We start from the raw sequence: 14560 nt of genomic DNA, 5'->3' as shown, positions 1-14560 counted from the left end.
CAGAAAGTTATATAAGTGGGGGCAAAATGGCTGCCTAAGAGGAGCCCGCCCCGGGTCCCCTGCATCCTCTTAAATCGGCTAGGGATCTTTTGTGTGTTAATGTTGAAAACATAGTTCGCCAGTTTTAACTATTTTAGTACACCTATATTCTTACATTTCAACTGAGTCTGACAAACAGTCTAAAATATATTTTCGACATAGAGAAATTCGTTGATAACCTGGGCTTTTTTCACGAGGAGTTTTGATTTTTTATTCTATTGAAACCAAAAACGTAGACAAAAGCGTTTGACATTTTCCGGAAAAAACAAAAAGTTTCAAAGTAATACGGAACGGCAAGTGAAATTTCATGAAGAATAAATAGCTCAAAAACATCCGTCTACTGTTCTCTTTAAAACGAAATAAAAGAGAGAAAGTATGGTTTAGCATAAACACGCTTACATGCTCTATGGTTGTTTGCACCTTTCCTAAAGTCTTGCTGACTTTTATCAGCAATTATCACAATCTACATGTAGCTACTGCAACGACAAATATTTTGTGTGTCCCATGTTAAATATTTTTAAAATAATAATAGTTCATTATATCATACTTCGTACAATTACAGCATATTTAACCTAGATAACACCGTATACAGTAATTAACGTTAACGCATTGATGACAATATATTAAAAAAATCGTTGTTCAACTGAAGAAAAACGTTACTTTCGTTTCATTGTTTTGGATGGACTGTTTAGTTTTACACTTTGAGAAAGCCAAAAATATATATGCTACCTGTAAGTGTAATTGTAATCCTAATCGAAGGTGTATGACAGTTTTCGCAAATGTCTAATAGTACTAAGTATTGTATTAATTGCAAATGCTGTTGCAAGATTTATAAATTGCTCATTTGCATGAATGTAACCATTTTTTCTATTTCCTTAAAATTAGCTCGAAGGTGGAAAAGAAAGTAATCAAGATGTTTTGCTTCATTAGCTCCACTATAAGGATTTGTGAACTCCTTTCTATTGCAAATGACCCTTGAGGTACAAGGTAGGTTACCTGTTACATTGCGATAACTCTATCCTTGTCCATTGTATACACTTTTTCAAGTCAGAGTCTAAATGAACCACGAACCCTATATCCTTGTATAACCTACCTATTGTTTTGTAGAAGTTGTGAGCATTTTTAAACAAAGAGGTAAACAAAACATCATGTGAATCACAATTACAGCATGACATTTTGTTGGGCTAAAAACTTAAAACTAAAAACCTAAATTACGACGACCTCAAGTAAATATCTTCAATTAATTTCAAACGGCGGAACCCGAAAGTAAAATTGAGAGCTGAAATGGGGAATTTATCAAAGAAACAACAACCTTACCGAAGAGCAGAAAACAGCCGAAGGCCACCAATGGGTCTTCAACACAGCGAGAAAAACCCGAACCTGAAGGTAATCTTCATCTGGCCCCTAAACAAAAATGTGTACTAGTTCAGTGAAAGTGGAAGTTATACTCCAAAACATATAAGCATTCTTCCTCGCCAATAGTATTATATGAACCAGATTGCTACAGATCTTCTTTACGTAATGTGTCTCCTTTTGAGTCAGTGTTGGTTTATCTAAACTTCTCTAACTGCTTAACTCTTACCACTTTTAATTCTTTAACCAGAAAAAAGAACAATTCTAAAACACATTTAATGGACTCAAACAGATAGAATTACAAGAAATTGTGAAAGGTGCCATTTGAGAACTGTCATTATAACCAGCATAATTCATCCCTAATTTAATCAAAATCTCGTATTATCTCGAACAACTTGTAATCTTTTCTCGCATATCAAACTGGTAATGTATTTCTCCCTCGTAAATGCGTTAAATTAGTCTTGAATTGCTTCACATGGTATTGTTTCCATTTTCATCACACAGATAATTATGTTGGAGACAAAAATAACAGATTTATATTTCGTTATGAGCTGTAAATATCGATATTATTTCAATATAAGGTGTGTGAAATGATATCATTAAAAGAAACATGCTTTGTCAATTATTTTTATTAATAAAGGGTGTCTTACCAAGGTTTTAGGTACACCAAATATGGACCCCAAAAAAAAAACAGTTATGCGCTGGAAATTCTAATAGTAGCTAATTTACGATTTTCAAGTTTGATTGCATCATGGACAGTCTGTGCCTGGTTTCCGCTTTCAAGCTTACTCGTCGGGTTTTGTTATTTTGTTTTGCTATGGTATTGTCCGTTTGTTTTCAACTTTCAAGTTTTAATATCTCTTTGAAGTCTTTTGCCTCTATTTTACTTCTCATAACCATGGAATGAGGTTAAAATCTATTTCCTTCCGTTATTCATCAGAAAAAAGCATTATTCATTCAGTTTTTGAGGTGTATGTTTTTTATAGCAATTGTAGCAATTTGTTAACCTCAACCAAAAACTTTTTCCAATAACATACAGGTACAATTTTATTCCATTTGTATTTTCTATAATAGTATCGAAAACAAAGAGTTAAAGTCATCATTTAAGGGCAATAAGTTAACTCCATAAATGCAAAAAGATATATACGTATTACAATATACATGTATGTTAAAAAAAAAGACTTTTACGTTTCCTGCAGCACAAACGAAAAGTATTGCCAACTTCTACTAAATGCACGTTTGGGCTAGAGATAATATATAAAATGTCTACAGTATATAAAATGTCTGCATACGCTGGATCTGAAACTACAATTAAAATAGTTCAATCAGAGAAAGGTGTACAGTTGACTACAGTTTCTAAACTGAAATACGATAAGCATATTATACCGACACAGGTCAACAAAGCAAACTACACTAACTATTGATAATGATATAAGAAGATGTGATATGTCTGAATATTAGTGCCAACGAGACAACTCTACATCAAAGTCACGGCCAAAGTACGGTCTCCAACACGGGGCGTTGGAATTATCAGAAGAACATTTAAATATTCAAATAATAAAACCTTCTGTCATACGTAGATTGATTGAAAACACTAAAAATTCGTACATTGAAATTTAGAAGGCTATGAGGCGACATGATAGAGACATACGGGATAACAACGGAAGTATATGATCCAAAGAGTAACATAAAGTTTATTTACGTGTAACACAAGCTCTACAACAAGAAACAACTCAATGAAATTGGTTTAAAACCAAAGCAGGCTAGACATAAGGAAACACTACTTTAATACTAACCGAGAAGTAAAAGTGTGATATCGCCTACCAGACATCGAAGTGACGGTAAATAATATAAAGATTGCTGAACATCGGTTGGAAAGCATTGGAAAGAACATCCAATGATATATGACTTTAAAACTGAATACACAATGATATAAACGCTGGAAGTAGCACAGGTGTAGTTAGGGGAGATTTAACAGCGAAATTTAAGATAAGAATGCCGATCGGCGACGACGACGACAGATGACAGCTTATAAGACGACAGTTGCCAAATGTTAACAAAAGCTCATATTGGCCCTTTTGGCTAGGTGAGCATAAAATGAAACATATTTCAAAACATGTAAATTTCATATGCAAATGTTTTGTTAAAACTGCTTCGCCCCGCTTTGTTTGGCTAATATCTCACACAGATTTTCGTTCGTATACACGTGACCTTCTGTCAATGGTAACGAAGATGTCAGTTTGACTAACAACACGGAATTATTTGCATAAACACATATTGAAAGGCTGTCATGACCTACTTTTTTGAATTCGGGCAGTTATAGTTAATACATATAGGTAAATGTTCTGTTTTAACATACTTTTGTTATTACGCAGTATGTCAAATGTTATCATGAAAGATACAGCTGAAAATTGATGAAAACTTTACAAAAAAAAACCGATGCTTGATTTTGAAATTTTTCTCTTGTCAATTAAGGCAAATTATAGTTTTATTCCCAACAACTTTCAGATCAAGACTTTCAATGTCTAATGATTAATCAGAAACAATTCCCTTTTGTCTTTTCATTCAATGTGTAATTTCAGATATTTTATAAAATAATTGGCAGCAGGGAAACATTTATTTGACAGTTTTCTAAATTAATGTCATTTTTACCTCAAATAATTCTATAGAAGAAAGAATGAGATTTCTTAAAGATGCTCTAACTTCCCCTAATTTCTGAATTGAAACTAATGATTTGATTTATGACATAATGCTGTCTTGTAATTTCTTGGTATCCAGAATTTTGACATTAATCAATTTGGTTATTTCTTTATACATTTTCAAAACTTCTTCCGCTTGCATGTTTAGTTTGGGGAAAAACCACATGCAAATTTAATTAATGCATTTATCTAAAATCAAAAAGTTCTAATGTATATATGTATATGCAAGAACAACCGAAGATGGATGTAACTTGTATATTTATGAAACAGTTACCGAACAATACAAAACCAAAAAGACAACTGTAGGTATTCGGACAGCTTTCTATACATTCTCTATTTCTAGAAAAGTTGTGCATCATTTCTTCAAAAAAAAATTTGTTTAAAATATAGGCCAGAAGAAAATGTTCCACTTTCTCGTTGTGAATACTTTACATGTCTATAATACATCAACTTTCCAGCATTGCCTGTATATGTGGTATCTATTATATACTGTTTTGGGGTTATATGCGCGTCCCTTATGACCACGAACATGTTCCACTTGTCGTAGCCACAATCTCTTCATCTTTCCCTCGAGTGTGCCATAACCGATAACGACTTTTACCGCATATTAATTTGATGGAGCAAGACGACGTCTTATAACTCAAAAACTAAAGCATTTAGAGCAAATCTGACGGGGTAAAATTGTTTATCAGGTCAAGATCTATCTGCCCTGAAATTTTTAGATGAATCGGACAACCCGTTGTTGGGTTGCTGCCCCTAAAATGGTAATTTTAAGGAAATTTTACTTTTTTTGGTTATTATCTTGAATATTATTATAGATAAAGATAAACTGTAAACAGCAATAATGTTCAGCAAAGTAAGATTTCCAAATAAGTCAACATGACCGAAATGGTCAATTGACCCCTTTAGGAGTTATTGCCCTTTATAGTCAATTTTTAAGCATTTTTCGTAAATCTTAGTTATCTTTTACGAAAATCATCTCCTCTGAAACTACTGGGCTAAATTAATCCAAACTTGACCACAATCATTTTTTGGGGTGTCTAGTTTTAAAAATGTGTGGTTTGACCCGGCCAACCAACCAAGATGGTCGCCATGGGTAAACATTTATAATGGCTTATAACTCAAAAACCAAAGCATTAAGAGCAAATTTGACATGTAGTGAAATTGTTTATTAGGTCAAGATCTATCTGCCCTGAAATTTTCAGATGAACCAGACAACCCGTTGTAGGGTTGTTGCCCCTGAATTGGTAATTTTAAGGAAATTTTGCTGTTTTTGGTTATTACCTTGAATATTATTATAGATAGAGATAAACTGTAAACTGCAATAATGTTCAACATAGTAAGATTTACAAATAAGTCAACATGACCGAAATGGTCAATTGACCCCTTTAGGAGTTATTGCCCTTTATAGTCAATTTTTAAAAATTTTCGTAAATCTTAGTAATCTTTTACAAAAATCTTCTCCTCTGAAACTACTGGGCCAAATAAATCCAAACTTAGCCACAATCATCTTTGGGGTATCTTGTTTAAAAAATGTGTGGCTTGACCCCGCCAACCAACCATGATGGCCGCCATGGCTAAAAATAGAACATAGGGGTAAAATGCAGTTTTTGGCTTATAACTCAAAAACTAAAGCATTTAAAGCAAATCTGACATGTGGTTCAAATGTTTATGAGGTCAAGATCTATCTGCCCTGAAATTTTTCAGATGAATCGGGCATTCCGTTGTTGGGTTGCTGCCCCTGAATCGGTATCTTTAGGAAAATTTTGCTGTTTTTGGTTATTACTTAAAAAGTTTGAATATTATTATAGATAGAGATAAACTGTAAACTGCAATAATGTTCAGCATAGTAAAATTTACAAATAAGTCAAAATGACCGAAATGGTCAGTTGACCCCTTTAGGAGTTATTGCCCTTTATAGTCAATTTTTAACAATTTTCATAAAATTTTTAATTTTTTACTAACATTTTCCACTGAAACTACTGGGCCAAGTTCAATATAGATAGAAATAATTGTTAGCAGCAAGAATGTTCAGTAAAGTAAGATGTACAAACACATCACCATCACCAAAACACAATTTTGTCATGAATCCATCTGTGTCCTTTGTTTAATATTCACATAGACCAAGGTGAGCGACACAGGCTCTTTAGAGCCTCTAGTTTGTGTTTGTTGCTAAAATTAGGCGTCCATTTGGCCATATGTGTGATGTTTGAATACTGAAGCTATACCCGGTATGGCACGGGAACGTTAAATCTGCTGCCATGCTCACTGTTTGTTTATGCTTCCTTGAAATAACTAAATGAGGTTTTCATAAGTGGCCCGTTGCAAGTTTAAACTTCTCCCTCTATCTTAAATCCTCTATAACAGGAGCATTTTATAATTCGCGCTCTCCATTCTAATCGACATACATTTCGTACTAACTATGCATTTGTTTTCATCTTGAATATGCATAAACATTTTGCCACTGGAGTTTAAGAAATCAAACTTCCATCTATCATTCAGTCAAAATAAAATATAAAATCAGAACAAGTAGCCATAGACAAAACTCCTAATGGTAACTTGAAAATCAAAACGCTAAACGAATACTCTGCATTATATTCAGAATGATGTATAGTTCCTTATACTGCATGTACAGATACACGGTACCAGTGTAGAGTTCTGAAACATTTGTAAGTCTCTGTAATAAATTTCACAATTGTGTCACTTAAAAAAATAAATAATTTGTTGTTTTAAATCTTTTATTACATATATATTTTGAACACAAAATAATTTGGATAATCGTGGAAAAGGCAAGGAATGTTGTTAATGTATTTTACAAGTTGCAAAATAATAGTACATGATTCATGAAAATACAGATAGTTTAAAAATACCACTGAAAGTTCACGATTTTTCCAAGAATCACAATTGAGGCATTAAAATGAACTTTCAATGGTGGATTCTTACTGCTTGTAAATAGGAAACTTTTTATGGATCCCAAAATCAACAAATAGAAAACATTTAAAGGGCTGCATGTTTAAGACTAGCCATACACAAAAGTTAATTTATCCCAAAAATTGTGTTACTATGAAAATAACAAGAAATCCTCCAGTATTTCTATAACAAACAAGTAGAAAAAATATAGCACAACAATGTTAATATAGGAGACAAAACAAATAAAATCAAGTCTTTTCATATACATGAACAAACAAAAAATAAATGCCTCTTGTATTTCGATCATTTGTAAAAAAAATAATAAAAGGATGAAGAGTAACATGGAACTTATTTCAAACTTCATTTTCCAGGAATCAATCAGTCAGTTCTGCATTTCTTGTCTTCTGATAAATGAAGAAAAAAACTTGTCTAATGTGGTAATTGAAAAAAAAATTGATGTTTAAATAAATTCAAAAAGCAACGTACTTTACAATCCGAATTAAACAAAATAATAGTTAATGTATAATGCTCAAACATTGCTTCAACATTCGGGAAAAAGTCAACTTCATCCAAACATTTTACTGTTAAAATGTATTAGGTCTAGCCATAAAAATTTAACAGGCAAAATTGTACATTATATATATTTAACATACATAAAAAATCAAACTGCACTCATAGCACTTTTAGCAATAGCACTGGTTATAACAAATATAATATAAATAACATGCCACTCTAGTCGCTCGTTAAATATTAAATATTTAAATTATCAATCAAAACAAATCCTCACATGGCTAAAGTATTGTACAATACCAGTCATACATTTTTATGTTCATTTGTACATGCAGTTTATCCTGACTGCAAAATTTGTAACCCCTAATAAAATAAAGCAATTATTACAATACAAAAATATCATGCATTTCATTTCAACTGATTTGTTTGATTTCGGGTAAATTTTCTTCAATATTTTTTTTCCACCAAATTATGTACCAAATAAAGGCTAAAATCACTGTTTAAGTTGACTTTGACACAATGTGTGTAGGCCTATTCGTTTATGGTTATAACTAATCATTCAAAGGACATTTTCAATTGAAATTTTACAATAAAATTGAGAATGGAAATCGGGAATGTGTCAAACAGACAACAACCCGACCATAGTTCAGACAACAGCCGAAATCCCCAATGGGTCTTCAAACACGTTTTGGTGTTCTGAGTGTGTTGTATCAGTTAGATATTTCTTGAATCAAATGTAATCCCTTTAATAAAAATGCTTTCTGATTTTTATAACAACAACAAAGAGTCCCCCCTCCCCCATACATTTTTACAAAATTCTGTTTTTAAAAGATGTGATCATTCATACTGTAGTTGTCAGAGTATTTCAAAATCCATTAAAAAATATATATCTTTATTACATAATTGTTTGTAAACACATATCTGTGTTGATTTAGATATTTTTTTATATGCATTTAAATCATGATTTATAACATACAAGTTTTAACATTATTTGATATTCAACAACATCAAATCTGTACCACAAACAAATCAAATCAAATCGCCTCTCTGGCAGTGTAAAACTTCCTAAGAGTATTAAACAAATTGTAGCATGTTAAACAAATGATTCTAATATCATATAATTAGCAGTGGCGGATCCAGTTGTGGGGTGGGGGGGTTCCGGGGGTTGGAACCCCCTTTTTTTTAGTCGATCTATGCATTTGAATGGGAGCATATAGTTGGAACCCCCCCCCCCCTTTTACTCTGGGTTGGGAACCCCCCCTTTTTAAAATGGCTGGATCCGCCACTGATTAGTACACATCTTGTGTTAAAATCAAGCAAACCAAGCTTATAACAAAAACAACAATCTATTTTTTTTGCAATTATTTTGCCATTAAAAACTTTCATTGAACAAAACAAAATCTTTGATCAATGTAAACGTTCTAACATATCAACCCACCTGGTTGACGGAATAAGTAAAGTACAATAAAGTCTTGTAAGAGGGGTTCAAATGGAAGTCAGTACAATCCGAACATGAGGCTTTGAACTCTTTTGTTATGGTACCAAATGGTTTATTGACAATTTTCATTTACCAATCACTTCAATAATTATATATTACAACTTTTCTTAAGGCTACGTCATACTCATCTGCGCTAGCCTATGGTCAAGATCAATCCCCTCACTTAGGGAGGAGTGGAATGGATCGTAACCCTTGGCTAGTAAAGATACAAAGCCTCTAATATTTGCAGTGGATGGTTTTGGTTAGATCAGACACACTTAAAGGTATGTTGTTGACGACAAAAGAAAAATATATACATGCATGTTGTTATCAAATAAAAACACCCATTAATAGGATGACCATCAGATATGATATGCAATGGTCATTCTGTTCGATTTCTTGTTTTTATTATTTAAGTACATCTTTTTACATGATATTCAAATAGTTCACTTAGATGACAAGGCAGATGATGTCAATCAAGGCAAACTTGTGTATCAGCTATTGTTCTTGAGAATTTTTATTTTTCCAGTTTGCCAAATTGAAATCCAAACTGGTACACGTGTTATACGAGGTGCATACACGATCCGAGGTTGTAAATCTTTATCAAAGGCAAGACTCCAACTCTTATCTACATGTATTCCTTTGAAACCATTAGAACATGCATGTCACATTCGCATTATGGCACTTGCTTTTTCGGACGGTGCACTCGATTAATGTTAAATGTTTTTCCTACTTTCATTTTAATCGTTTCACACCATACTTTGATCCGACTTCTCGTCATCTTCTACGTCATTGTAATCGGGAGGGTCGTAGTCGTCTACACACTGAAGCGGCTCGGAATTGGGAATGTTTTCTTTCGTTGTCACTATCAAGTAACTTTCAGTACGTCTCCGTCTTGGTATAGTTTTTCTAAGACATGTGAACATGGTCACCAGTAAACCGTTTACTAATATAATAAAAGCACCGGAAGCGGAAACCGCTAGTCCCCATGGATAAAAGAATGTGTTCTGAAGTTTGTTTTGTTGGACACGCATAGTAGCAGAAAGATCGCCATAGAAATATCCAACAGCAGACAGCAAGAGCACACCTGCAACAAAAAGGTGCATGAATTAATAAGCAATTGGTATGGAAGCTACTTTGAATGATAAAAAGCAATGTGAATAAATGTTTTAGTCTCACTTTGATTGGCAAAGGTCAATGAAAAAGAGCGCTAACACTATAATTATAAAGAACTTCCTTAATCGCTGTGTACGAGCTTTTAAAGTACATAATGGTGTGTACATGTATGAAATACTGCACAGCCAATTGATAACATGGGAAAAATAAAATGGGAAAAAACAAAACAAAATTATGTCACAGCATTTGGAGTGATTGTAAACATAAAATTTGACCTTGTCATAAGTCACCGAGACCCCCTGAGAACTGTTGCAAACACAATAAGTAAATTGTCACAACTTTTGCATACTGAAGACGTATAATGTGATCTTGACGTTTCTAGCCTATGATTCAATACAGATAAATTCTGCTACCTTGTCACTTCTCCAGCGTAAAATGGAAATGAAAGTGGTCTAACACATAAAAAGCGATTGTTTTGTAGTTTGTTTGACGTCCAGTTGCAAATGCGTCAAGCATATTCAGGAGATGAGAACAAAATACCTATAAGTGCGATAATTGGTAAGTTCTGTAAAGTGAGTCAAATGGGATGAAAATGTTGAATTTTGTCTTAATTGAATGTGAGTAAATATAAAATTGTCCCTTGCAACACGGCATCTACGGACAAGACATAAAGACCAGGATCTTAAAAGAGATGTTAAAAGTATTCCGCTTTAACGTTCAAGAAAAAGAGACAGTATCTCTGAACGAAGCATAGGATTTAACTAGAATGGTTCCCAGTCCTTTACATGTACCTGTTTGGTTCTGATACCCGTATGTTATAAGGGATAGAACCAGCCTATGGATTTACTTTCCAATTCCGAACGAACATAGTTGCGTAGTTATTATACATCCCGCAACTTTTATATAGAACTTCTAATTATTATTTTTCTAATTTACTGTTTCCACATCTTTTCTTTGATGTATCATGGTTAAAAAATAAATCCTGTTGTGAATTTTGACTAGTTTTAAGAAAAAATACTTGATGTTAACGGTTTGGTGAGAATAAAAAAACTGAGGTGCTTCATACATTAATTTATATTTGACAAGTGAAATGGAAGATATCATCTCTCTTTAAATTGATTTTTCATTAATGCTGAAAAGAATTAGCTTTTATGAACAAAATAACCTTTTTTTTCTACTTGTAAATCAAAATCTACAATGTTTTAGAAAACGGTTTTAAATTGAATTTTGCATGTGAAAATTGCTATGCTGATCGATCTACCACCATACGGTGTAGAAAATGGATCGTTTTTCTAGGAAATTCCTCTGTGTTTTCATGTAATCTTCCACTCCAAAAGCTGCTAATGTTCCACAGTGACACTCTCGACGATTTATTAAACATGTTTAATGATGAAATGGGAATTTATCTATTTCTGTTGACATAAAAGACATTGTGCTAAAATCTAAATTTTCACTTGATTTGATTTTGATATCCAACTTCCATTAACGGTTACTATGTTATGTTTACTCGAGAGAGAAGCTCTTCAAGACCAACAGATCCACTGGCTGTCAAACGTATCAAAGAACACGATTTAAACTTTAAAAAAACCAATTCCCTAAAGAACGAGATTACTACGAGATTAAATGCAGCAGAGTCATTCAAAAACGATTTTATCCAGGAAAACAGTGTCTCGATTGTTTAAACAGAAGAAAAGATTAAAATAAGGCAAAATCAATCAAAAGCAATAAACCGCACGAAATTTTGTTTGCCAAGCACTTAAAATAAAGATGTGTTACGGAATGACAATGATTGGATTCCGACTTATTGTTAAGTATGGAGGAATCAAGAATACACGGACAGCTTAATGATGTCCTTTGAGAGAGTTAAACAAATACAGCTTTTATTATTATTGTCTCTGTATTGTCTCAGATGGCACTAAAAGGATAAATTACATTTACGTGACATTTACAAAAGTTCAATAAACACGATTGTATTATCAATCTTATAATCTAGTTATTGTGAGAAATATTCGCCTAACAGATGAATTTTGAAATTTTTGGTTGGTTTTATTTTTTCTAAAACATTAATATTGCCAGCTTCAGAGCACATGGACACTCTTTTTTTCGTAATTTGTCATTTTCACAATAACTATGTACACCAGGAGTGGTGTTCCCGAAGCAATCTTAGGATTAGAACGTGTCCTAAGACCATCTTATGACACGTCCTGTCCTAGGCCCTGTTCTCGAAACTCTTAACTATAAAGATATATCGTATTTCTCGTCCTGATTATAACTTTAGGACACCTAATTATGTGTCTCGAGATCGTCTTATCTTCATCCTAACTTATTACTTGTCTCACAAAAATTTGTAAACAAATGCTGTGCTTACCGAATAAAATGCCAGTCTGACATGTTTAATTCCGCCACCGTAAAATTTAATTTCGGTTTCGCTCATAATTTGCTACGTCTCCACCAATTCCGACTTCTATTTGACCATTTCCCCCTCCCATTCATAACCTACCAGATATTAATGAAGTGACTACCATTCCTATCTCCATTCATAACTTACCAGATATCAATGAAGTAACTACCATTCCTATCTCCATTCATTACTTACCAGATATCAAAGAAGTGACTACCATTCATAACTTACCAGATATCAATGAAGTGACTACTGTTCATAACTTATCAGATATCAATGAAATGACTACTATTCCTATCTCCATTCATAACTTACCAGATATCAATGAAGTGACTACCGTTCATAACTTATCAGATATCAATGAAATGACTACTATTCCTATCTCCATTCATTACTTACCAGATATCAAAGAAGTGACTACCATTCATAACTTACCAGATATCAAAGACGTGACTACCATTCATAACTTACCAGATATCAATGAAGTGACTATCATTCCTATCTCCATTCATTAATTGCCAGATATCAATGCAGTGACTACCATTCCTATCTCCATTCATAACTTACCAGATATCAATGAAGTGACTACCATTCATTACTAACCAGATATCAATGAAGTGACTACCATTCATAACTTATCAGATATCAATGAAGTGACTACTATTTCTATCTCCATTCATAACTTACCAGATATCAAAGAAGTGACTACCATTCATAACTTACCAGATACCAATGAAGTGACTACCATTCCTATCTCCATTCATTACTTGCCAGATATCAATGCAGTGACTACCATTCCTATCTCAATTCATTACTTACCAGATATCAATGCAGTGATTACCATTCATTACCTACCAGATATCAATGAAGTGACTACCATTCCTATCTCCATTCATTACTTACCAGATATCAAAGAAGTGACTACCATTCATAACTTACCAGATATCAATGAAGTGAATACCATTCATAACTTACCAGATATTAAAGAACTGACTACCATTCATAACTTACCAGATATCAATGCAGTGACTACCATTCCTATTTCCATTCATTACTTACCAGATATCAATGAAGTGACTACCATTCCTATCTCCATTCATTACTTACCAGATATTAATGAAGTGACTTCCATTCCTATCTCCATTCATAACTTACCAGATATTAATGAAGGGACTACCATTCCTATCTCCATTCATAACTTACCAGATATTAATGAAGTGACTACCATTCCTATCTCCATTCATTACTTACCAGATATTAATGAAGTGACTACCATTCCTATCTCCATTCATAACTTACCAGATATCAAGGAAGTGACTACCATTCCTATCTCCATTCATTACTTACCAGATATCAATGCAGTGACTACCATTTCTATCTCCATTCATTACTTACCAGATATCAATGCAGTGACTTCCATTCCTATCTCCATTCATAACTAGTTGTTAATGTCTGTGTCATTTTGGTCTTTTGTGGATAGTTGTCTCATTGGCAATCATACCACATCTTCTTTTTTATATTACCAGATATCAATGAAGTAACTACCATTCATAACTTACCAGATATCAATGAAGTGACTACCATCCCTATCTCCAGCTGTCGTTTTCCACATTTACAGAAATTGTATATGATTGCGAGAATAAAACAAAGTGCGGCAAATATCAAGGCAAGTGTTGTTGTAACTTCATGTCCGAGCTGTAGCGAGTACATCACCTCTGAAAAAATAAGAAATTACTGTGTATTCATCGCATTTGAGAACAAGATTGTGTCCATAGTACACGGAATCCCCATTCGCACTTTCATTTTCTATGTTCATTGGGTCTCGAAATTAATATCAAACTCTAATGTGGCATTAAAATTAGAATGATCATATCATAGGTAACTTGTGTACTAAGTTTCAAGTTGATTGGACTTCAACTTCATCAAAAACTACTTCGACCACGTTAATCTGAAGCGGGACAGACGGACGGACAAACGGACGAACGATTAGACCGAAAAACACAATGCCCCTAGTTGAGGCATAACAATGTGACAGAAATATTTATTTGACCATGG

At 33.3% G+C, this 14560-nt stretch overlaps 1 protein-coding gene across 2 annotated transcripts in view; it reads right to left on the bottom strand.

Annotated features, from left to right (window-relative positions):
• Positions 1 to 6811: 6811 nt before the first annotated feature.
• Positions 6812 to 14560, bottom strand: part of LOC139501543 (uncharacterized) — a 34198-nt gene continuing 26449 nt past the window's right edge. For both annotated transcript variants that reach the window (XM_071290656.1, XM_071290657.1), the window contains exons 3-4: positions 14065 to 14220; positions 6812 to 10075 (exon numbers count right to left, since the gene is read on the bottom strand). In XM_071290656.1, the coding sequence (XP_071146757.1) occupies positions 9738 to 10075; positions 14065 to 14220 (494 nt within the window). In that variant the 3' untranslated portion in view covers positions 6812 to 9737. The remainder of the gene's footprint in view (positions 10076 to 14064; positions 14221 to 14560) is intronic.

This window comes from Mytilus edulis, chromosome 13 (assembly GCF_963676685.1).
Source record: "Mytilus edulis chromosome 13, xbMytEdul2.2, whole genome shotgun sequence".
Classification (NCBI taxonomy): Eukaryota; Metazoa; Mollusca; class Bivalvia; order Mytilida; family Mytilidae; genus Mytilus; species Mytilus edulis.
Note: the sequence above shows the minus strand (reverse complement) of the source record. Positions and strands in the feature narration are given on the sequence as shown.